The 24,663-nt window shown below is 65.4% G+C and overlaps 1 protein-coding gene across 10 annotated transcripts in view; it reads left to right on the top strand.

The window, feature by feature from the left end:
- Nucleotides 1–24,663, top strand: part of FBRSL1 (fibrosin like 1) — a 78,297-nt gene that overhangs the window by 13,785 nt on the left and 39,849 nt on the right. For 9 of the 10 annotated variants that reach the window (XR_006195388.1, XM_042911059.1, XM_042911061.1 and 6 more), the window contains exons 2-4: nucleotides 2,645–2,845; nucleotides 16,492–16,596; nucleotides 18,523–18,558. Coding sequence is in view for 9 of the 10 variants with exons in the window: in XM_042911059.1 (XP_042766993.1) it covers nucleotides 2,645–2,845; nucleotides 16,492–16,596; nucleotides 18,523–18,558 (342 nt within the window). In the remaining variant the exon portion in view is untranslated. Of the gene's footprint in view, nucleotides 1–2,644; nucleotides 2,846–3,675; nucleotides 8,944–16,491; nucleotides 16,597–18,522; nucleotides 18,559–24,663 lie in introns of those variants that run through there. The other variant, XM_042911066.1, reaches the window with a different exon arrangement.

Raw genomic sequence — 24,663 nt, 5'->3', positions numbered from 1 at the left:
CCGCTCGGTTTCTCCGGAAAGCCCTGGCCGATACGCCCCTACAGCACTGTGGGCTCTGACACAGCCTGCTGGGCCCACCCTCTGTCCCGCGATGGGAGGCTGGGGCCGGGCAGGGTGTCCGAGGCAGGGGCGGTGAGGTTCTGAGGCTCTGGCGCCCTGCAGTTGACTGGCAGCATCCGGTCGGGGCCTTGCTGTTCTCTAGGGCCTGTGTGGGAGGGAACGGCCTGTTAGCAGCAACGGCGACCCGGGGCAGGAGGCTGAAAGCTACGAGTTGGAGCGAGACTATCTGGAAGGAGGCACGGCACTCGTGTGTTGTGGGGGCACCAGGAGCCCATGACTATTCAGAGCCTTGCACGTGGAGAGCGGGCTGCGGTCTTTACCGAGACCTTCCCGTCCCTGGAGCGACTGCCTCGGTTTTCTTCCCCAGGGACGCCTGTGGCTGTATGAGCCAGGGAGGCAGGCACGAGAGAGGGAGCATGGAGCTCCTTGCCACCTCAGGGCCTTTGCACTGGCTGCTCCTCTCTGGGCGGCTCCCGCGGGTTCTCCCTAAGCAGCTCTCAAGTGGGCCCTTCCCTTCAGCTCCCCTGCTTGGGTTGCCCTCCTGTCCCTTTGGGCCAACTCCCTTCTGAGCTGGTCACTGGTGCCTGGACTGGCATAGTCAGTGCTGAGCACCGGCTTTGTGTATGCAGATGTGGGGGGGGGGGGGGCCACGGAGTCCAGAGTCCGCCTGATACCCACGGGTAGGGAGGGAGCGCGGAGGTCTCGGTGTGAGCAGGGCCGCCATGTCAGGGTGTGGGGCCCCTGTGTGCTGAGATAAGCAGGGGCGCCAAGAGCTTCAGAGGGGCACGAGGACTTGTGCCCAGGACTCCAAGACAGGCTATAGACACGCCAGCGACCCGCGGTGTCCCTGGGGTCTGAGATTCCAGAGGGCGGGCGTGGGAAAGGGTCTGTCCCGTCCGGGAAGTGAGGGTCCACTCGCTGCTGTGGCACAAGCCCGCGGAGCTCTGGGCAGAGCCCTATAGCCTGGGTGAAGGTGGGCATCAGACTTAGGGCAGAGCTTCAGCGAGGGACAGTCCCTGACCGAGAGGTGTCCCAGGACGGGTGCCAGCTTGGTCTCCCTCTCCCTTCCCGTTGCCCCTTGGCCCTAGGGAGCGGGGAGGGGCGCAGGAGGGTGCACGCTCGGCCTTTAGCGTCAGTTCAGACGTGAGAGGCTTTGAGGGGCTGTCCTCCGTCCGTGTGACTGTGATTTCGGGCCCCTCAGGAGAGTCCTGGGGGCGTGGGGTGTCCCACCCTACGTGAGGGGGGTCTGCCGCCCCCACATGTGCGTGGTTGCTCCCGGCCCAGGCTGTGGAGTCACATGGGGCGGGACAGTCACGGGAGCTTCCGTGCCCGGACAGACGGTTCTAGTCCGGCCAGCCTGGTGGGGCCGCTGGCGCTGGGTCGGAGGACCTCGCCGGACGAGGACCAGCGTGTCCCTGTCTCCGTCGCCAGGCCAGGGCACCGCAACAGACTGGGAATTTGGTTCTTGCTGCCACCTGCCCGGGTGGGCTGAGGCCTCTGAGGCCTCGCGGTGGCCGGGTGCCCACCCGAGAGCAGAGGCCTCGGGAAGCATTTCCTGTGGGGACGTGAGGGTGTCACCTGGGACGTGGGGGAGCCTCTCCGCCATGGGCATCACTTTCATCCGGGCCCTCTTCCCCTCCCCCTGGGGTGAATGCTTTCAGAACCCTCCGGGTCCCTTTCTGCGGTTCCCTCCCTCTTCTTCGGCAGCCCAGTGGGGACGGTGCCTCCCACCCCACCCCACGGACCCAAGCGGGAGGGTGGCGGGTGACACTCTACCTGCCCACCACCGAGCAATGCCAGGCCCTCCTGGGCTCTGGGCTCACTGGCCGGACTGCAGGTGTGCTGGGTGCGGGACCACCTCTGCAGAGCAGGAGCAGTGCACGGTGGTGCGGGGCCCCGCGGGGGGCACGAGAGAGAGCCAGCTGCTGTTGTTGGCATCTGCACGGCACATGCTCAGTAAATACCCGCTGCGTGCCGGGCCCTGCCTTGGGCACCAGGCGCAGCTACGAACGAGATGGGCACAAGTCCCCGTTCTAGGGAGGGGCCTGGGGTCCCCGGAGGTCTGCACACCCGGCCGAGTCTGGGACTGATTTCCTAAGACGGGCCTCCGTGATATCAGGGTGCCAGGCTGCGTGCAGCTGGGCGGGCAGGTAGATCCCCGGGTTGCCCCAGGGGCCGGTCGTCATGTGCTGTGGCCACGGCCTGCAGTTCCGGAACCCAGGGCACCCTAGGCGGGGGCTGTGCCTCACCAGGGCCGGTGCAGCCATTGGTCCCGGCACCCGCCCAGTTCTGGGCCAAGGATCAGGGCCCCCCGTGACCAGGTGGTGCCCCTTGGGAAGCCTGCTCCCTTATGCAGCTTTGTTGCAGCTCCCCCTGCCCCCCACCTGTCCTGACAGGCCCACCCAAGTTTTCCCCGCCCCGTCCGCCCCTCCTCCTGAGCTGTGATCCCAGCAGGGGGGCCTGGCGCCTTCAGGCGGGTGTGGTCACACACCCGGGGCCCGCCCTCAGCACGGCATGGCCTGACACGGTGTCACTGGAGGGATGACACTGCCAATTAACCGGCCTTGTCCTTCTTCACTCGCAGAAGGACATGGCCCTGAAGCCACACGAGCGGAAGGAGAAATGGGAGCGTCGCCTTGCCAAGAAGCCCCGTGAGTCAGAAAACTGCCCGTCTGCAGAACCAAGCGAGAACGGGCGGCCCCTGGAGATGGGCAGCCCTGAGCAGGACCTGGAGCCTGCCTGCGACCGGGGGAAGAAGAAGGTCCCCCTGCAGCCCACCAAGCAGGTGAGCCCCGGGCCCCGCCCCCACTCAGAACCGCGGTCTCCGTGCCCTCGGGGCCACACCAGCACCTGGACACCACCGTCGGCATCCGGGCCCGCCTGGCAACGTGCTCCATCGTTGTTGGGCAGGGGGTGCAGGGCACACGTGGACTGGGGCCCCAGGCAGCTGCTCACCGTGAGCCCGGGGCCCGAGCAGACGGAAGACCCGCCCCCGGTGGGTCCCAGCCGGAGAGGCCGGGCCGGGAGCGCAGGCACTGGGGGTGGGGGAGCGTGCTCTCGGGGCAGGAGGGCGCACCCGCTGCTAGGCCGGCCCCGTTTCCCCATCGCGTCTGTCAGGCTCCGCCGACCACGGGGTGTCCGGCGTGTCTGTAATGCGCGGGGGGCCAGGTTCAGTGCTGGGTGCTCTCCGCCTGCTGGACGTCTGTGGAGCGCAGCGTACCTGTGGGGGGCGGGGGGGGCACGTGACTTCGCGGTCAGGGGTCCAGGTGCGGGGAGCAGCCCCTCCGCAGCCCCTCCCTGCCCAGGGGCCTCCCCCCGTGGCGGGAGGGGCCGTCCTCGCTGTCCCCAGAGCCCAGCCGGGATGGGACGGGGAGCCTGGGACCAAGGGGCTGTGTCCCGGGTGCCGGCTCGGTCCTGCAGCTGCTCTCCTCCTCGGGGACTCGCTGGTTCGCGCCTTCTTTTCAGAGAGGGGTTCTTCTCGCTGTTCCACACTCCCCTTCAGCTCCCTTGGGGATTGGGCTGCTGGTCAGGGGCAGCATGTCTCCGGGCCCCGGGCTGGTCGGGGGGTGTGCAGGCACGCCTGCCCGGGTGGACACGTGCTCTTTCTTCCAGCAGGTGTGCTCCCCAGAAGGGGGGCCGCTCCCAGCCAGCCACTGGGACCAGAACGGCCCGGCCCAGCTCCAGCGGCAGCTCCAGCCCAGCCAGCCCCAGGGGTCACCCCCAGCCCCGTGTCAGCGCTGCCAGCCCCGTCGGGCTCTCCCGGACCCCGGGCAGCCCTGCCGGCCCCAGCCGCCAGTCCCGGGTCAGCGCAGCTGGCCCCAGCGGTCACTTCTGGGCCCAAGACAGCCCTGCCGGCCCCGGCGGTCACTTCTGGGCCCGGGTCAGCCCTGCCGGCCCCAGCGGCTGCTTCCAGCCCCAGATGAGCACTGCCGGCCCCAGCGGTCACTCCTGGCTCAGCCCTGCCGGCCGCGCTGGGGGCTCCTAGGCCCCAGGCAACGCTGCCGGCCCCTGCGGTCCCTGCTGGCCCCGTGCCACCTCTGCCGGCCCCTGCGGTCCCTGCTGGCCCCGTGCCACCTCTGCCGGCCGCTGCGGTCCCTCCTGGCCCTCTGGCACCGCTGCCGGCCCCTGCGGTCATGGGTGGCTCCCTGTCTCCGCGGCCAGCCCAGCCGGGCGTCCTCAGGACAGCGGGGCCGGCCCCTACAGTCACTCCTCCTGCTGCGTCCACGCCGCCGGCCCGCTGCCTCACTTGCGGGCCAGTGCTGCTGCCCCCGGCGGGTGCTCTTAGCCCCGTGCCAGCCCCGGAGGTCCCTCCTGGGCCAGCCCAGCCACCCCCAGGGGTCACTGCTGGGCCTCAGTCAGCCCCAGCAGTTAGTTGAGGCCCCAGAGCACCCTGGCCCCCCGAAACCTTCGCTGCTGGGCCCCGGACAGCCGTGCCAACAAAAGCGGCCACTCATGGGCCCAGAACAGCCTCGTCCGCCCAAGCGGCCACTCCTGGGCCCAGAACAGCCCTGCCGACGAAAGCGGCCACTCCTGGGCCCAAAGCAGCCGTGCCAGCCCCTGCAGTCACTTCTGGGCCCCGGCCAGCCCTGCAAACCCCAGCCTTTACTCCCCATCCCTGAGCGCCCGTCACTCCTGGGCCGGCCTGCTCCGCCCCGCCGGCCCCTCCTGGGGCCCCTGAGCCAGCCGCGGCGCTCCCTGCTGGACCTGGTGCGGGCCCATCAGCCCCAGCTCTCACTCCTGGCAGCGGGCCGGCCCTGCAGGCCCCTGAGGTCACGACGGACTCGGTCCTCCACCCCTGCGGTGGCCCGCCAGGCCCCATCCGTGAGCCCTGGAGCCTGATGCCCGGTTTCTGTACCACCCTGGGTGTGGCTGTGCTGGGCACCTGTGTCGCCAAGACTGGCCAGAGGCCTTCGCCAGACAGGCCGGGCCGTTCGTGGTTGCAAACTGAGGTTTCAGCAGAGGCAGCCCCCTGCAGAGCCGCCACCGGGCTGAGGCCCACCTGCACCAGGAGGAGGGGAGAGGACCCCCAGCATCTTCCCCCCCGCTCCCCCCCCCGCCACACCCGCCCCCATCGTTCCCGATACCCTGTGATGTACACGCCCCTAAGAGAGCGAACACGGCTGCCCCCGAGGGCTCAGGCTTCTCGCAGGGGGTCTCGGTGCCTCTGTGCCTCCGAAGTGCCCACGTGTCCTTGTGTCGGATCTTTGTGCACACCCGCCCCAGGTGTGTGCTGCCCCTCAAGTGTTTGTGTGCAGCGTGTGCGTGCATGTACGTGGTGTGTGTGCATACGTGCCGTGGGGCTTGCCAGCTGCAGGCCTGGCGCTCCTTGGGCCCCAACCCAGCCAGCCAGCGCGCATCCCCCACCCCTAGGCCGGAAGCGGGCTCCGCTGGGGCCTGGCCACAGGTCCCACTCGCCTCCCCTCTAGCCCAGGGTGGGGATGTGTGTCCACCTCCCGGGTTCTGTGAATGCAGGGAGGGGACGGACGCAAGGGCGCTCAGGCTGTCTGTGGCCACTTAGGAACTGGTGGTGACAAGGAGGGCCCCCCCCCCCACCCCGCCTCCACTGAAGGAGGCCAAGCACTGAAGCAGAGGCAGAGTGTCCCATCCCCCCAGCTCTGGACCAGGAGGGCCCCGGGCTGTTCTCGGAGCGCCTCCTCCCGGCCTCCCACTCAGCCTGTGCAGCCGTCAGCTGCCAGCCCCCCAGGGTCTTCCCTCTTGGGACAGACCTCACACTACAGGGCTTTGCCTGCCCTCCGCCCACCCCACACCTGTGCTCAGGGGTCGCCCGTTCCTCACCCCAGACCCCTGGCTCGGGGCAGTCCCACACTGGTGCTCCCGGAGTCCTGGGCGTGAGGCGAGGGCTCAGCTCTGACTCTCCGGGATTTGAGGGTCTCTGGGAGAGGGGACCGCAGCCCTCTCTGGAGAGCATCAGCCCCCTGAGGGTGGCCCGGCTGTGCTCCCGCCAGCCTTCTGTGCGCCCAGTCTCACGGGGCTGCGACGGCCACTCGCGTGCTGATCCTGTTTGCGAAGGCCCCGGAGGCGCCCCACCCCACCCCTCTTGCCCTTTGGGGTCCTGGCTGGCTGGGTGTGGGGTCCGCCCAGAGCAGGGCCCTCAGGCATCTGGTCCTCACCCGGGTCTCCCTCCCAGAAACGCGGGGCTTATTTTTCTGATTAAAGAAAATAAAAAGTGCCGTGCCATTATTTTTATAACAGCATCAGTGAGTGTGTGTCATACGTGAACTGACTTATTCCCACAAGTGGTTTTCTGCACATCTGGACTTGCCTCCCTTTACTGCACACCTGCTGAGCACCAGGAGAGCAGCCCGGGGAGGGGCTGCCCGGGGAGGGGTGCAGGGCCTGGACACGGCTCGCCATGCTGTGTGATGTGTGTTTGGGGGGCGGGGGGAGCCGCGCTCGCCTTAATTGCCGTCCAGGCCTCCGTGGCCGGCCCGGCCCTCACACCATTTCGTGTTCCTCGGGAGTCCCTGCTCTAGAAGGAGTCTCTCTCTGGGGGCTGCAGAAGGGGCCTCGGAGGCTTGTCGTGGACTGTACCGCCCCTCCCTCGCCCCGCCCCGGAGCCCTGCTGACCTGAGGGCCGCAGTGCTGGAATCTTCCCTGTTGGTTCTGTGCAGGCTCGTGGGTGGGGTCAGGCAGGTGTGAACCGTGCCGCCGCCACCTTCTAGGCCTTTCCGCTCTGGGAGTGTTGGCCCTGGCACTTGAGTGCCTATGTGGGGGAAACGGTGCTGGTCCACAGGAGAGGGTAGGCGACCGCAGCCCCCCTAGGCTGGGCCCACTTCTTCCCCTCTGGAGCGACGCCGCCATGGGTGACCCACGGCGCCCTCGGACCCCTGCTCTTCCTTGCCTGAGGACGTGCTGAGGAAGCAGCTCTTGTCCCATGAGAACCCAGAGGGGCCCCCGCAAGGCCCTAAGGGACCCCACCCCACACCGTGGCCGCAGCCGGCTTTGGGTTCAAAGTGACGGGTCCCCGAGGGGAGTGCACTCTGGGGAGACGACCACGTGCTGGGGGGGAGGGGCTGTACCACGTGGGCTGTGTCCTGGGGCGGGGGGCTGTTGGCGCCCTCGTCGCCCTGAGGAAATGAGGGTCCTGTGTGGCCACACCTTGGACGTGTCTGGCAGCTGGTAATCTGGGTCTTTCTGTGGGTTTGGAGATCGTGAACTGGCAGCTCATTCTACTGTTACGAATCACTCGTTGGCCAAAGGACACACCTGCACGGGCCCCTGCGTGGCCTGGGGTAGAGAGAGGCTTGGGCTCCAGCGGAATGTGGCCCCAGGGCCAGAAGTGTGGCCCGCCCTGTTGTGGGGAGAGTGGGGCAGCTCTGCCTGGCGTTTGGGGGGTGGAACGAGTCCTCGGGTGCCGTGGGTCCCAGGGGACCCCTCGGATGGGGACCGGAGCTGGGCGCCGTGCTTCGCGGGGGTCTTCCTCCAAGCCCCGCAGCCCGCCTCTTGCAAGCCCGCACCTCCCCGTCAGCCCCAGCGGATGGGGCCCTGGGGAGGAGACCATGCCCCATCCCCGCTGTGCCCCGAGGGGCAAGGGCAGCGGTGGTGGGGCTGGGGTGGTGGTTCGCAGGGAGGGGAGGGCCCTCCTGAGCCCTGGTGGGCCTCATCCAGCGCTTGCCCGGGCCGCCCCGGTCCAGGGCCCCCTGGAAGAGCTCGTCTGCCCCACGCGCACATCTGTGCGTGTGTGTGTGTGTGTCCGTCCGTGTCCCCGTCTGAGTGTGGCAGGGCTCTCCGAGCGGGCTCCCAGCTCAGGTGGATGCCCGAGCCCTCCCGACACGTCCTGCCCCGTCACGCAGACGCCCAGGGAGGAGGAGCCCCGGGCCGGCCCGCCGCTCGATGAGTGAGGATTGCGCCAGCACCTCCATTACCAGGCGCTGCTCCGGGCCCTGAAGAGGCGTCCGTCCGACGCAGACCAGCCCTGCCCCCTGGAGCTCAGATCTAGCCGGGCGGCCTGTGGCTCGGTCACTCACCGGGTTAGAAGGGGCCGGCGTGCATCCAGGCTGCCCCTGCCCCGGCCTGAGGCTGTGGGGACCACCACCCATCCGGGCAGCTTGCCGAACCCAGGGAGCTTGAGGAAGGTGGCGTCCGTGTCCCGCCGCCCACTTGGCCTGGGGGGATTCGGCAAGAAGCCTGCCCCAGGCCTGGGTTGGGGCCCCCACACTTGAGGGGGCCCCGGGCCTTGTTCAAAGGCAAGTCTGGTCCTGCGGGTGGAGCCTGCCGGCAGCGTTGCGTGACGGGGTCCTGGCCGGAGCACGCAGCCGTGAACACTCTGGTGGCCACGTCAAAATTCGAGAAGGGACAAAATCCATCTGAATAACGTATTTTAACTTGGTGTGTTCTCAGTGGTATCTTTTCAACGTGCAATCAACGAAACTATCAGCGGGATGTTTCTCTCTCTCTGTAGCAAGTCTCCGGAAGGGGGTGTGGGTCTTGCCGCTGTAGACCTCCGCGGGTCAGACGGGTGCGTTCACACGCTCCGTAACCGTGCGGCTTCCGGCCTGGGGGGAGTGGAGGGCGGCATGGCCTGGGAGGGTCCCCAGGGACCTGTCTCCCTGAGTCTCTCTCCTCACCCTCGTGACTCTTGCTGGATTGCTCACGCTCAGCCAGCCCATGGTTTGAATCCCCGGCACTGGGCCGCAAGGCTGAGCGCGGCAGCCCAGAGCCTCCCCGCGAGCTCTGAACCTCCCCCCGTCCCAGGGGTGAGCTGGCGTCTGCGCGAGAGCCGTCTTGTGCCGCTCACCCCCACCCAAGGCCGGTCCTTGCTTCTACCTTCCGAATGTCCGTCGATGAGATTTCATTAGAAGGGGCGCCTGGGTGGCTCAGTCGGTTAAGCGTCCGACTTCGGCTCAGGTCACGATCTCACGGTTCGTGGGTTCGAGCCCCGCGTCGGGCTCTGTGCTGACAGCTCAGAGCCTGGAGCCTGTCTCAGATTCTGTGTCTCCCTCTCTCTCTGCCCCTCCCCCGTTCATGCTCTGTCTCTCTCTGTCTCAAAAATAAATAAATGTTAAAAAAAAAAAAATTAAAAAAAAAAAAGAAAAGAATTCAAAGCGAACGGCTGTCAGGACGCATCATCAGCCGGGGAGCGTGCACTAAGCGGTGTCGGAGCGACCCGGTGCTTGTGCTGGAGGACGAGATGGGCCCGAGACCGGTGGCCACGAGGAGCTGGAGAGGGTGGGTGTGAGGAGGGGAGTGACGCAGCGAACAACAGAGAGAATGACCAGGCCGCAAGCGCCACCGAAGTGACCCCGATCTGGACTGACGAGGAATGAAGAACCCCAGACTCATCCAGGATCGGGCCTGAGACAGGAGACCCCGACACGCCAGGGACGCACAGGGACCGCTCATCCTAGGGAGTCGTCAGCAGGGGGGAGGTGCGCGCTTCCCGAAACGTACGGCTTCCCCAGCGGACCCACGGCGAAGCCGACGAGCTGAATGGTCTCGTGTCCGTAACACGGGTGTCACCGCACCCCGCCCGCCACCACGGTCCCCGGGCACCTGACAGAAGCTGGCCTCCCCGCCGTCCAGGCCCAACACCGCTGACCCGCTGACGTAGCTGGCCACACCCCGGAGGTAGCGGGCGTTGCTCTCCCCGCGTCTCAGACGAATATGCTGAGGCCAGACCCCAGAAGCAGCAGCTAACGCGCCCAGGACGAACAGGACAGCAGGCAGCCGGGGTTGGAGCCCAGGCAACTCCCTCCCTGGAGTCTGTGTCCTTGACCTTGACCCTCCTCTGCAAGACCGTGGCGGTGGCACCTGCTGGCTTCCCGGGCTCCTGTCGCCCTGCCGTCTGCAGCCCATCTGAGCATGTCCTTCCCCTGCCGAGAGTGTTCTGGAAGGTTCCCTCTACTCCTGGTGACCTGAGTCACCCTCCTCCCCCGACTTGCCTAGTTTCTGACTGACTGCCGTCCACATTCAGCTCATGCACTGTCCACCCTCCGAGCCCTCCCTGCCGCTCCAGGCCCCTCCAGGCCCCTCGTGCCCTGTGCACCTGTCCTCGGCTCACAGCCAGGCCCCGTGACCCCGAGCCTGGCAGAGGCAGGCGCTCAGGGAGGCGGGTTCTGGATGCCCCACGTTGGCTGTCTTTGCTGTTCCCCATGTCCGTGTCATGTCAGGGGACTGGAGTCCTGGCGGGGGCCTCCTTGGCACTCTGGGCAGCTGACTCCACCCCTCGGTGCCTGGGTCTCCTCGCCCGTGCGGTGGGGTAAGGACACTGCTTCCTCAGGGTGGTCGGGAGCGGAGCCTTAATTCAGTGAAGTCTCAGAACAGCGCCGGGTCCCGAGCCGATGGGAACGGCTGATTCCTACTCGGGGAAATAGTTCCCACCCGACTCATTCTCACAGCTGGCTTGTGGCTCAGGGACGCTCGCGGTCCCCAGGCTGGGCTGTGCCGCCGTCGGCACGTCAGCGCACAGGTGCGGCCCCCCGGCGGGGGCTCAGCGCTCCCCTCCCCCCCCCCCCCCGTCACCCTTCTCAACCCCCAGCCCCGCCTGCCCCTGCCTCTGGGCCCGTTTCCTCCTCTCTAAGGTGAGGTGCCAGCAACCCTACGCGCCTCACATGCACGCGAGACGGCAAGCAAGTCTGTACGCCTGCCGCGTGCTGGGTCTGTCTTTGCTGCTGGCCTGGTTTTCTTACAGAAGGCTTCTGTGGCCTCCTTGCTGGACCCTCTCGGGTCCTTCCCCAGGAGCAGCAGGCTGGGGCGGGGCTGCCACAAGCCCTGGGCTCCTGTGAGCTCAGAGGAGGGGACACGGGGGGCCCGGGGTGGCAGGCACCCGGCCCGCCCGGCCCCACCTGGCCCTGCATCAGAGGGAAGGGCTCAGCATCCGGCGTGAGCTCCCTTGTCACTCCCTGTGTGGGGGGTGGATCGGGGGTAGCAGTGAACGTGACAGAAGACGGTCCCTACCTTCATGAAGCTTACATTCCAGTTGGGAAGACAGGTGTGGAACAGGTGGAGGGACTCCGATGTGCCGACGGGTCTGCCCGCAAAGGGAGAAGGGGCCCCTGTAGAGCAGGGATCAGGGAGCCTCTCCCAGCCCGCCCGGGGAGGGCCCAAGTGCCCGGCTGTCCTGCAGAGGAGCTCCGGGGGTTGTGAGCAGCTCAGGGCACGAGCTGATGTACTGCCCCCAGTGGGCAGTGGATGGGTAGGAGGTTTCTGCAGGTGCAGGAAGCTCTGGGTGGCTTGAATCAAGTCCTTAGTCTTTCAGGTGATGGGGACAACATCTGAGTGGCTCAGTGGCCCAGCCAAAAAGAGCCCAGAGAACCCCACTCCAGCTTGGGGGCACCACTCCTGAGCCCACTCTGATACATTCTGGGGGCCAGACATGGCTGCCCATCTTGTCCCTCTGGCAAGGGAGACCACGCCCAGGCACAGACGGGGCTCACAGGCAGCTTGTGTCCCCCAGGGCCTCCTGGCCACACGTCACCTGGGAGTTGGCCTCAACAGCATCCCTTATAATCTGTCGTGCATCTTACCCGTCTGTCCATCTGTTGGCCCATCCATCCCCCACCCATCTACCCACCCAAGTCTCAGTGGAAGAACCTGGCACAGCGGAAGGGGTGACCAGCCTCAGACAGCGGCAGCCTGCTCCCTGGCACTGGGCATGGGGACACTTGCACTGCCCGAGCCCCCTTCCCTGCGCTGGACCCCGGGCCTGGTCATCGGGGACAGAGGACAACCTTTCCCACTGAACACTCACAGCATGATGCAGGGAGACAGACAGGGCAGCCGTGGTCCTGCTTCACTTTCAGAGGGACACTTGGGGCCTTTACGGTCGCTCACCCAGCCTGGTTGATGCAGGAGCGGACAGAGTATTGGGAAGGATTTCTGGAAGAAGCAGGGCCCAAGCTTATCACCCGAGTAGGTGACAGGCAGCGGGGGCACCAGGTTGCAGCTGGGAGGGCACAAGATGGGGTGGCAGCCTGGGAGGTGTCTTGGAAGGGTGAGTTGCCATGGCCTTGTTGTTACTGCCAGAAAGCTCAGGATCCCAGGTGCCCCTGGTACGCCCCAGTCTGAGAGTAGTGTCCCTCACCCCACTAGTCTGATGGCAGTGACCTAAACATGCTAGTTTAAGGGAATTGTCCTCTCCCCACCCTTCTGAGAGCCGTGACCTGGCCCTGCCAGGCTGAGGGCAGTGCCTTATTTCTACGTGTCCCTCAGCCTGAAGGCAGAGTCCCAGCCCCACCAGTCCGAGGGCACGCTCTGGTGGCACACCACCGTGTAGGAGCGGGCTGTTAGATTTGCAAGCCAGTTTCCAGACTGTTGGCAGCCGAGCCAGCCACGGTGTGTTTACACACAGAAGCTGCGGGTGCCCCGTGTCGGGGCTCTCCCCTCCCCCAGGAGGTGCCGTCCCGTAGTTTTCCTATCAGCCTTCTGACTCAGCTGCACGCCTTTACAGGTGCCACCTCCCCGGCTACCCTGTCCTTTTTCAGAATGCTGTGTTTTTGGTACTTGTGGCTGTTTGCCAGCCATGTGCCAGCCTCTACTTTGTAGGCTTCAGGAGGTGGGGGTGTGCCTGATGTGTTCACTGCCCAGAACAGAGCCAGCTCCTAGGCATCCAGTAAGCATCGGGTGGGTGGGTGGATGGATGAGTGGATCAATGGGTAGATGGATGGATGAGTAGTGGGCGGGTGGATGGACGGATGGATGGACGGGTGGACAGACGGACATACAGGTGGACGGACGGATGGACAGACGGGTGGACGGATGGATGGGTGGACGGACGGACGATGGATGGATGGACGGACGGATGGATGGACGGACAGATGGATGGATGGATGGACAGACGGATGGACAGATGGATGGGTGGACAGATGAGTGGATGGATGGATGGATGAATGGATGGATGGATGAGTAAATGGAGAATGGATGGGTAGACGGGTGGTGCATTGATGGCTAGATGGGAGATGGACTGATGGGTGGATGGATGGATGGGTGGACGGACAGATGGATAGATGGGTGGATGGACAGATGGATTGACAGACGGACGGACAGATGGATGGACAGATGGATAGGTGGATGGATGGATGGATGAGTGAATGGAGAATGGATGGGTAGATGGGTGGTGCATTGATGGGTAGATGGGGGATGGACTGATGGATGGATGGATGGATGGATGGATGGACGGACGGATGGGTGGATGGACGGACGGACGGATAGGTGGATGGGTGGATGGACGGATGGATGGGTGGACGGACAGATGGATGGGTGGATGGATGGGTGGACGGATGAGTGAATGGACAAGTGGATGGATGGACAGACATATGGATGGACAGGTGGATGGGTGGGTGGATGGGTGGGTGGATGGATGGATGGACGGATGGGTGGATGGACGGACGGACGGATAGGTGGATGGACGGATGGACGGATGGATGGGTGGACGGACAGATGGGTGGATGGATGGGTGGACGGATGAGTGGATGGACAGGTGGATGGATGGACGGACAGATGGATGGACGGGTGGATGGATGGATGGACGGGTGGATGGGTGGGTGGATGGGTGGGTGGATGGATGGATGGATGGATGGATGGATGGATAAGTGAATGGAGAATGGATGGGTAGATGGGTGGTGCATTGATGGTTAGGTGGGGGATGGGCTGATGGGCGGATGGATGGATGAGTGGATGGACCACAAGGCCCAGTGGTGGGCACAGGCACAGGGGCTCTCACCTACTCTCCCAGGGCAATCAGGGCACCCTCTGGCCCTGGACATGGACTTGGAGGCCCAGGGACTCTGATCTCATCTCTCCAGCTCCAGCTGGAAACAGGTGTGCCAACCCTGACCCCCTAACATGATTGGCCAGTGGTGTTTCTGAGCAGCTAGGGAAGCGGACAGGGCTACAAGACAGCCAGACTGCAGCTTGGGCTATTTGGGGTGCTGACCTGGGGACACAAGTAGGTGACCAGCCATCCCAATGTGTCTGGGATTGGGGTGGTTCCCAGGATGCAGGACTCAGTTTTACAGGATTTTCTGGGAAATGGGGCTTTCAGAACTAAAACTGGCCACCTGAGGAAGGGTGACAGACCCAGCCTGCCCCTCCTGCAGGGTACCACTGAGGAGTCTGGTTGAGGCACCCTTTCTAGGGCCCAGCTGAGAGAGGAGACAGTCTGTATGAGTGTATGAAGTAGAATTCAGGATCCTCCTTCCTGAAATTTCAGCTGCGTGTGGGTTGTAACGTAGGCCCTCCTTCCCTTTTCCCCTAACCAGTTGTACTTGTGCAGTGAACGGCCTTCACAACTGTACGTGGCAGCCCTGTGTTGGTCCTTTCCTGTCCCTGTAGTGTCTTAGGGTTCAGCTCTTCTCTTCTGGGGCAGGGACCCTGACCCGAGCTAACCTGAACTGCTATCCCCCAGCAGTGAGTGTCGGGCTCATGGGGGTGATTACTAATGATCAGGGCCATGAGTCTCAGCTGGATCCACACCAGAGTCTCCCACAGGGCCTGGTGACACACGGTTTGCGTTTCAGATTCAGTAAGTCTGGGGTGGGACCTGGAAATGTGTATTTGCGTTCCCGACAAGTTCCCGGGTGTTGCTGATGCTGCAGGCCCAGGGACCCCACTTTGGGAAGCACTGGACTATGGCTCTTGGCTTCTTAGAGAGGCTCCCCCGAACAAGGCAGAAAGGAGGGTCCCCTGTCTGTCCTGGGGTCCAGGGCAGTTAGAGCCCTGCAGGTGACGACAGTGACACCTGGTGGCTTCTCAGGGCTGGCCCTGGGCCCAGGCTGACAGATCCCTCCACCTCCCACACCCTCCACCCCCACCCTCCCCCGCATGTGTGAGGGACTCCGTTGGCTTCCCCATTTCACAGGTGAGGAAACTGAGGCTTGCCGACAGTCAGAAGAAGCCATTCTGGCCCCGGGTCTGTACGTTCACTGCCCAGCTGAGCAGCATGGAGCAGGGGAGGTGGGGGCTCGTGCCTGGGGTGGGGCCTGGACCCTGCCCTCGGCCTGGCTCGGGGAAGGAGGGTGGGAGGGTGCTGGCGAGGCTGGGCCTCCCCTGGGCCTGGGCCCCGGGCTGCGGATTGCGGATACTAGTTCTGTCTTGTCATTTACGCCCTGTTGGCCAACAGCATGGGGCCTGTGGCTTTGAGGGGCTGTACCCCCATCGTGGGACCTGGGGTGGCCCTGGGGAGCCAGGGCTCTGAGGAGAAGCCTTGAGAGAGGCTGAGCCTGGCGTGGGGTCTGCAGGAGGAGGGGCCCAGGCCTGAGGGAGCTTCCCTGGGACTCAGGAATATTTCAGAGCATAGACAGTGCACCTTGCAGTCCCGTCCTGACCTTTGGCCCAGTCGGGGTCTCCAGGCTGGAGGGTGCTTGAGACGAGAGGGCTGGCTGTAGAGGACTGGCTGCGGGCTCTGGATCCTGGCCAGGGCCCCCTGACCCTGGTCGTGAGGCAGGTTCTGAGGGCTCCTGGAGGGCGCCGGTACTGGGCTGGGAGGCCTGGAGGCAAAGAGGAGGGTGGGACATTCACATGCCCTGCGGTGTCCCCACACTGTCCCACGGGGTCTTGAACAGCACCAGGGGGAGGGGTCGGCTGGATGGTGAACCACCAGCTGAGTCTCCAAGGAGACACCAGGCATGCAGACGAGGTGCGGTCAGCGTGTGTCCCACACACTGACACAGGACAGGGCTGCCGGGATGTTCCAGAACCGGGAGGCTGGAGGGGTAGGGAGGTCGTGGGACGGCAGACCCCAGCTGGCGAGTCAGGGAGGCTGAGAGGGCAGTCAGGAGCCCAGGAAAGCTGGGCCAGGTGGTTCGGGGCTGTAGGAGGTCAGGGTCGGGGCTGCGATGTCTTCATTGCCACGGCTCTGTGAGGTTTGACGTTATTTCCAAGCAAAAAAAAAATAGGAGCGAAAATTCCGGGTCTCCTTAACCTCTCGGGGCTTGGTTCGGTCCTCTGTAAAGTGGGCACAAACGTCTCATCAGGGCTTCTGGGGGAGAAGCAGAGAGCTGAGCACCACAGGCCGGGGGGGACACTGGACAGCGTATGACAAAGCAGCCGTCCCGCCACGGGGTGCTGTCTGCCTGAGGCGCAGGGAGGTCTAGGGCCGGCCGGGGTCCCACGGTGGGGCGTGGCCCGCACACACCCAGCTGGTGGTGCCCTGGGGCCGCCGTGGTGGGCCCGGACGCAGAGAGGGTGGGTGAGCTGCCCTGGCCCGTCCTGGAGGCCCGGTGACCAGCTCCCTGGTGTAGTGAGATGGGGAGGGATGGCCCGCGGTTTCCGGGAAAGGGGACGGGGCTGGCGCTTGCTCTTCTGGGTGTTTCTCTCCATTCTGAGTAGTAAATGGTTAGCTCTGTCCCCGCTGCCCTCGCCCTGGGTGGTGGCCGGGGACCCTGTGTGGGTGAGCAGGGCAGGACAGGGGTGAGGAGCCCACAGGCAGAGGGTGGGTCTGTGTTTGCTGAGCCTGCCTCTCCCTGTCCCCAGATGAAGGCCACAGCGTCCAGAGGGGGCGACCGCCACAGTGGGGATGACAGCTTCCACGAAGCCACCAGCTCCCGGAGGAGCAGTTCTCGGGACCAGCTCAGTGACGTGAGTGCCCCAGCCACTTGCTCAGCCGCTCGCTCCCGAGTCTCTCGGGTGCCCCCCACCTCCAGCAGACACTGCAGGCTGCGTGCTTAGGACCCCGAGAGGCTCACGAGAGGGCTTTGCCTTTGCAATTAGCATTTTGCCTTCATTAAAACGTGATTTCTCACTAATTAGGACTTCCCCACCAGGAGGGGTTTAAATGAGGAACGCCGATTAGGCCCCAGCAGGAGCCGCAGGGGAGGCCCCTCTTCCGCGGGGCCGCCCTCTCCCGCGGGTGCTGCTGGGCAGGTGGTGGGCAGGGAGGCGGGTCTGTGGGGGGACAGCAGTGGGTGATGCTTCCGGTGCTGAGGCAGCCTCGGGCCCCCTGGGAGCACGGTGCCCCGTGGAGGCACACTCAGTGCCTGATCTGGGGGACAGACAGTGTCCCAGAGGACAGGTCCCCGGGCCTCAGGCATAGTATGGGGGCGACCCTGGTCACACGCAGAGATTGCACTTGGGACTTGGCAGGCAGTAGCGGTCTGGGCACCCTCCTGGGTCTCCCTGGCTCCCTGGCCACAGCCACCTGGAGGAGGGGGTGGGTGGGCACAGCAGGAACTGGGACGGGGACAGGGGGATGGGGGTCCCTGGAGGAAGCCCCTCCCCCTCCCAGAGGCCTTTGTCTTCCTGGACCCTCAGCTGCAGATGCGGTGGGGGGGGTGGGCAGGGCCTGGTTTCTGGGTGACTGAATGGAGTTCGCCTCTCTCATTATCATCTCAAAAGGGGCGGGGGTGGGGGGGCGCGGCCAGCAGGGGGAGGCCTGGAGGAGGGCCTAATTGCCCAGCTCTGAGAAGCTTGTCGCCAGAAGATGGGAAAATAGGCTGGTAATTGTCTGGGGCCCAGGGCTGCCCTACTTCGGACTCTAATTGCTGGCGGGACCAGTGAAGACGGATTCTGAGCACAGTAGGGGCGGCCCTGAGGGCACGGGCTCCAGGGCAGTCAACAGCACCCCGCCCGCCCCCGTTAGCGGGGGCTTGGGGGTGGCCCTCCCCCAGGACCTGGCAAGGGCCTGCCTGGGCTAGGAAGGGTCCCAGAGCCCCAGGCGAGGCTGCTTTGTGCAAAGCGGTGCAGGCTGGGCTGCGCTAGGAGGGGACCTCGCTTCCCCCGTGTTCACCCACCCTCCCCGAGGAATCTGCAGCCAGATCCCCCCGCCCCCCGTCCCCCGCAGCGCGCTCTGGACCCTGGTGTGCGGGTTCCATCCAGCCTGCCTGGCCTGCCGCGCACGCGCCCCTCGCGCACGCGCTACACCTACCCCCACGTCCGCCCGGCCCGCCCTCTCCTGTGCCCTGTCCCCCATCCTGCCAGCCTGTGTACTCGTGGAACGCGCCTCCCCACGCGGCTGCCCCACGCTCCGTCAAGTGCTGTTGGGGTCACCCTCGGGGATCTCCCTGCGTGGCCGCTGGCCTCCAGGCACAGCTGGTCCTGAACTCTCACTTCCCTGACCCCGAGGCTATTGGTCCAGCTCCCTTGCCAGGACCCTGGGAGGCTGGGGGTGGTAAGGACCAGGCCAGCCTGGACACAGGGTCGTGGGGCTGCAGACCGGGCCCCAGGAGGGGCCTGCCTCCCTGCATTCCCGAGGCTACAAGCTGTGAAAGGGGGTGGGGGGCCTCTTGGACATGGGCCGGAGGGCGGAGCCCATCACTGAGGGCACACGGGGAATCCGAGTCTCCTGAGGACAGTTCGGTGCTCAGGCACAGCGCCAGGCTCCTGGGGCTCCGTGATGCTCTGCTCTACCCTCCCCTGCAGCTTGGAGTCACAGCATCTGCACCCAGGGATGGGGGCTCCGAAGGCTCAGGTCCTGGGTGGAGGGAGTGGTCCTGGGGGGGGGGGGGGCGGGTGGGCAGCGGTTCTGGGGCCCTGACCCTCTCACTGACTGTCCTTCCTTCTGCACAGAGCTCTGCGCAGGCGGTCTCCGGCCGGGGCTACTCGGTAAGTCCGTCGCCTCTCCTCTGCCGTCTGTGCCCTGCATGCCACATCTCCCTGGAGCCCCCGACTGTCCCGAATGCTTCCCCCGGGGCTGGAGAGATGTCAGGATGGTCCTGGCCCTGCAGCGGGGCTGGGGGTAACTTGGTACCGGGCTGGGGTGGGGCCAGAGCCGCCAAGATGGGGAGGGAACATCACGCCCGCTCAGGGCCCTGCCCTGGAGAGACCTCCTCAGGGAGTAGGGGTGGGGGAGACCCTGCCTCTGGAGGCCTGCCAGGAAGCAGTTGGAGTGAAGGGCCCTGGGGCCTGAGTGACTGGTCCCCCCTCCCCTGGGGACTCGACTCCCCGCACCACAGCCGTGCTGGCAGGCAGCCCTCTGGCCTTAGCTCTGCTCGGGGCCAAGGGCAGGAGGGGCTGGCCTTGCCGAATGGCTCCAGCTGTGTGGGGACCCCCACTCTGCCCCTGGTCCGGGGGAGCAGCCCCTGCCCGGTCCTCACGACTTCATTTCATTTCCCCTTAAGTGTCAGGAGGAACGTTAATGACACCATAAAACCCAGAGCTCCGTAAAAGCCATTTCTGCAGATTTACGGCCATTTGGGCTCACTGGAGGGCGGGGCCGGGGCTCCGCCCGCCTCATCGCTGCAGCCCCTGATTTACTGCGAGTTCCAGAGTTCCAGGGCCTGCTGGGCTGGTTACATAAATCACAGTGGCTTTTTATAGGGTGTCATCAACCCGCTGACTCGCTGTGTGGCAGGGCCACCCCGCACCCCTGGCCCTCCCTTGACCCCCGGCCATCCAACTCAGGGTCTGCTGCCTGGGCGGCTGTGCCTTCGGGTTCCGACCCGGATCAGGTGTGGTGCTTTCCAGCTTTGCCCATGAGGGCCGTACGCTTCTGGGTGGTGGTCGCATCCAGACGCCAGAGGGGCGTCTCTCTGGGGGAACCCTGCCCTCCTCAGGCAGCCGTGACTCCCTTGCCCCCAGTCACAGCCACGGGTGACAACCTCCTCCTCCCAAGGGCCTGGGCAGTCCCCACGTCCCGGCCACTCTCAGAGGTGACCACGCTGAGCACTCAGCCTCAGCCTCTGAGCTGTGCAGGCACTGGGCTCCGGTGAGGGACAGGGCCGGTGGGCCTGTGGTACGGGGGCAGCTGGCAGTAACGTGCTGTGGTCGGGATGAGAGAGAGTGAGGGGCCAGAACCCCCACCAGCAGGTGAGGTGAGGGACGTGGGCTGGTCCCACAGGGCCCCCTAGAGAGGCCAGGCCCAGGGATGCCCCATTTGGAGCCTCCTTCTATGTCCAAGTCCCCCTGGGCTGCTGGGGTCTCCCTGCCCGGAGCTTCCTTGCCAAGCCACTGGACAGCCCTTCTGCTCCCAGATTGCGTGCGTCATTCACGGTCTTCTCCCCAAAGAGCTTTTTTGAATGTTTCCTGGAGAAGAACCCATAATTAAGGTGCCAGCTGCTTGCAACTTAACCCCGCACAGCTGTTGCACGGGAGTGACAGGTGGCGGCAGGGACAGGCTCCGCCTGCTGCTGGGGCCGTGGGGGTTCCTATGTGTGCACGCCAGGCCCTGGCACGTGCAGATGTGTGCACTAGGCCCTGGTGTGAGTGGGTGTGTGTGTTGGTCCCTGGCACGTGCCTGTGGGCCCTGCAGGGTGTGGGTGGTTGGCCCCACCCTCCCCGAAGCAGAGGTGTCTCTGGCCCCGGGGAGCCGGAACTGACCCAGGTGACCCTCGTCCAGTAGGAGCAGGCAGAGTGGGGCGGGTGGGTGGCCAGGCCCAGGCCTGGAAAACACAGTGAGCTCAGCACCCAGATCTCTGCGTGCCTCGGGCCCCCAGGGCTGTCTGTGGTGCTGGCAATGCCCGCCAGGGGTGTGAGGGCTGGGCCAGCTGGGCTGGGCAGAGGGGTTGCAGCCCTGCCTCTAGACCTGGGCATCACCATGGGAGCCTGGACACTTAGGCGTGTGCGTGTGCGGGCGTGTGCCATGGGACCCTGGACACTTGAGTGTGTGCGTGTGTGGCATGAGCATCATGGGACCCCGGACACGTGTGCGTGTGCGGGCGTGTGCCATGGGACCCTGGACTCTTGAGCTTGTGTGTGTGCATCATGGGACCCTGGGCACTTGAGCGCGTACGTGTGAGGGTGTGTGCGTCATGGGACGACCCTGGACCCTTGAGCGTGTGCGTGTGCGGGCGTGTGCGTGGCGTTTCACTGGGTAGGTCGCGTGGCTTCTGCGTGCCCTTGCCTCGTGTGCAGCTCCGTGTGGCTCTCGGTGAGAGGAGGGTGTGTGCCACGTCCCCCTGTGCGTTGACATGTGTCTGGCAGGTGGTCTCTCCGTGTGGCCGTGGTGGGGCTGTGCACACCAGCACCTGGAGGTGCCTCGTGTTTCTCCGTGGGCCGTGTGTAAGTGCCAGGTGTGGCACAGGTGCGTCTCGTTTGTGTGTGGCTGACTGCAGGCGGGCCACACGTGCCTGTGTGTGACCCGTGGCCCCTGCCGCTCGGGTGTGTCTGCAGTTGGGGCCTCAGCAGGGCTCGTGCCCGTCTTTGCCCGTCCCTGACAGCGTCCCTGCGCTAGGTGCTTATAGACTGGACTTAAAGGGGCTTAATTCTGTGAGGTTCTTACCCCAGCGAATCCCCAATTATTGCCCATCCTCAACAGCTGCTGTCCCGGAAGCTTGGTGCAGCCTCCCCGGCTCACCATCAGATGCTAGTGCCATGAAATTAGTTGGAAAGGAATTCTCTCAATTTGGCTGCTTGCAACTGAGAGCATGATGACCCATCTCCCTCCCCAGCAGGGACTTGGGGTTTCCTTTATTAGAGAGAAGCGAGGGTCCAGGTGGCTACTGAGGCCGGGAGGCCGGCCCTGCCCTCTGCATCCCGAGTGAGTGTGGTGGTCGGTGCTCACAGAGGTATGGGGGGCCTGGCAGAGCCCCGACAGGTGGGGCCATCAGCCAGGCAGGTCTCAGGTCTCTCCGTGGTGGACATTGTTGCCATGGCGATGACCCCCCCCCAACCTCCAGGTGAGGACACTCAGGCGCGGGGGGTCAGAGAGGCCCCCCAGGTACCCACTGAGGGGCCCAGCCGAGACGCGGAGCGCAGCCGGCGGGCCAGTCCTGCTCTGGTCTGTCACCATCAAGAGGGAGCCCCCTTCCCGGCGCCTTGTCCCGCCCCTCGCTCGCCGGCCCCGCCCCTCGCCCGCTGGGGCTCGCAAACCTGTTCCGCCCTCGGTTCGGGCCCTCGGGCTCGGGCGATTCTCCCGGCCCACAAGGTGCTTGCGCGTGTCCCCCCTCGACGAGCGCTTATAGTCTGTTCTGCACCCGTCACTGGTGCTGGGAAGGAACCGAATGGCCAATGTCCCTGCCCCGCGGGCCTCACGGTGCCGCGGAGAAGACAGTCGATAGAGCAGATAAGTAGCACTCCCAGGTGGAGGCGGTGAGCGCAGCGGTGGGAAGGCGGTAGGAAGGTGAACGTGGTGCGGCAGGGGAGGCGTCTGCACCACGCCAGTGGCACCGGGAGCCCCCAGGGCCACGGCCCTGCCGTGGGAGGGGCCCACCTCCGTGTGTGAAGAGGCGCGGGGCTGCCGCTGCTGCGGGAGGGGTCCCCACCTGCAGGAGGGTCCAGGCGAGGCTCTAATTGGACTCCGGGCAGGATGGGGAGGAAGGGGTGTCTGCCCGGCCAGGCAGCCGGGAGGGGAGGGGTGCATGTGGGAGAGCCGGCTGGTTGGGGTTGAGCAGCGCCCCACCTGCTAGACCTGCCAGGGCAGTAGCCCCTCACGCAGGGCAGGGTGGAACGAGCCGCTTGGCCTGATCACCTTGGGGGCATTTCTGGAAATTGACTGTAAGACTTTGGTTGGGCTACCGGACCGGCCGGTCTCAGCATCTCCTGCCATGGGCGGGGCGGTGGGGGGAGGCTGCCTGGGACTGTGCTGTGCCCCAGGCTGTCCCCTTCACCTCAGTGCCTGGGCAGCCGGGCAGACCTGAGAGCACCTGGCAGGGCCCCAGCTGGTGCCGGGCCGGTGCCCGTCAGTTGCTGAGGAAGCCCGGAGGGGCTCAGTGTGGAAAGACCACTCCCTCGCCTGGGCCTCCGCTCCCCCGCTGTGGGCTTCCCTGTGTGGCCCCTGCGTGGGCCGGTTCGGCCTCCTCACAGCATTAGGGCGCCTTAGCGAGAGCCGGGAGGAGGCCGCGTCGGCGGTGTGGCTTCCACACCCTCTCTCGTCACCAGAGAGCCACTTGGACTCAAGGGGCAGGTCCGAGGCCCTCTTCCTCGGCAGGAGGGTGCCCACACTTTGTGAGCGGGCACAGGCTGATGGGCACACACACCCCTCACCCGTTCCGACCCGGCCTGTCCTTCCCCGGGGGGCGGGGGCGCAGCAGGTCTGTGCCGGCGAAGACAGGCGCTGCGTGCACAAGGCAGCTGGCGCCTGCAGCCGACGTCTGGCGAGTGCCTGCAGCGTGCCGGGCCCCGTGTGGCTGTGAATGAGGCTGACCTGAGCCCGGCCAAAACAGCAGCAGCTGCAGCCACGGAGGGCCACGTGTGTGTGATTCAGCACACGCGTGGGGTCCCCCTGTGGCCTTAGGCCACCACTTCCTCCCGGGACAGTGGTGGTAGCTCCTGGCTCCGTGCGTGGTGTCCCGCCCTCCGTCGTGCCTTCCGGGTGCTGAGTCCAGGTGGGCCCTGTGCTTGCTGGGGCCAAGCAGGTGGCCCCCCCGGGGACCAGGGACAGAGCTCGAGGTAACTGACGGGTGCATGCAGGCCGCTTGCCGGCTCTGCCTCCTCGAGCCAGGGCCATCTGTGGTTAAAGGTGGGGTGTAGCATGAGATGGGGTGGACCTGGGTCCCGGTGAGGTGTCAGATGGCTGGAGGGTGGGTGTACACGTGCAGCGGAACCCCGGCCGGCTGTCCTCTTTGGGGGAGCTGGCGGAGAGGTGCCCGGGGTGTCCCAAGCCGTCCTGAGACCTGCTTGCTCCCCAGGAGTGGCCGCCCCCGAACAGCGTGGGCTGTGTCTTTACGAGGCAGGTTTACGACATCCATTACCCTGCTCCTTGGGCCACTTCTGAGTGGCCGTAATTTGTACAAAAGCAATAAAAGCCAGTCAGCCTGTCCCTGGAGTCAGGGAGCTGCATTCTCCTAACGACCTCTGAGCACAGGGCAGTCCTTGAGCCGCTGCTCGGGGGACAGCGGGGACGGTGGGGGTGTGCACTGAGCACAGTGTCCTTCCCTGTGACGCAGCCCCAGCCAGTGCCTGGTGTCTCTTTTCAGAGGATCCACTGTCTACCCACCCTTCATTCACTCAGCCCCCCGCCTAGGACCCTGGGGTGCAGCCGTGGCCCACGTGTGTCCAGCTGGTAGAACACGGAGGCCCCTCCCTGTGGGTGGGTGAAGAGCCCCTGTGTCCCGGGCGCCTGTCACCCAGCGCTTCAGCCCGGCTGGGTCAGGGGGTATCAGCCCCAGCTGGGCAGGGCCACTTTCTCAGGCTGGTTGTGAGATTCCGAACGTGGCCCTAGGGTACCTCCAAGATTGTGTTCCCAGGGAAGCCGACCCTGATGTGGAGGCTCATGAGGGTTTGACCCAGAACAGCCAGGCTGGCCCTTTATTGCTGTGCGGTCTGTGGATGGGGCACCGGGAGGGGCGTGGCCTTAGGGGCCTCTGCTCCCGAGCTCCCTTCCTGTGCCCCAGGGCTGCAGGCCCCACTCCCCGGAGCCAGGTAGCAGGATGTTCCTGGAAGGGGGCAGGGCAATGAAGTGCTGTGCACTCCCAGGTAGGGCAAGGACAGGACAGAGGATGAAATGATGAACAGGCGACCTACCCAGTACTTTAGTTGCTGGCGAATGGTCTTAGGAAAGATACAGGCGGAGGGGGTGCCGGGGTAGAGGGGGAGGGGTGCCCGGGTAGGGGGGAGGGTCCTCAATCTCTGACTTTATCTTGTATGAGCAGGTTCTGAAGGTAACTGTGTGTGTCTGACAGGTTCTACCTGCCTGGACAGTCACGTGGGCACATTTCTGTACCTTGTCTCTCTGTGGCCATTTTCTGCAGGTAGCCTGGGCCTTGTCCCCTTGCTCTGCTGTCCCAGGTGAGGTCAGCCTAGCCAGGGCAGGGTGTGCCCCAGGCACACCAG

This window comes from Panthera leo, chromosome D3 (genome assembly GCF_018350215.1).
Source record: "Panthera leo isolate Ple1 chromosome D3, P.leo_Ple1_pat1.1, whole genome shotgun sequence".
In the NCBI taxonomy this organism is placed as follows: Eukaryota; Metazoa; Chordata; class Mammalia; order Carnivora; family Felidae; genus Panthera; species Panthera leo.
Note: the sequence above shows the minus strand (reverse complement) of the source record. Positions and strands in the feature narration are given on the sequence as shown.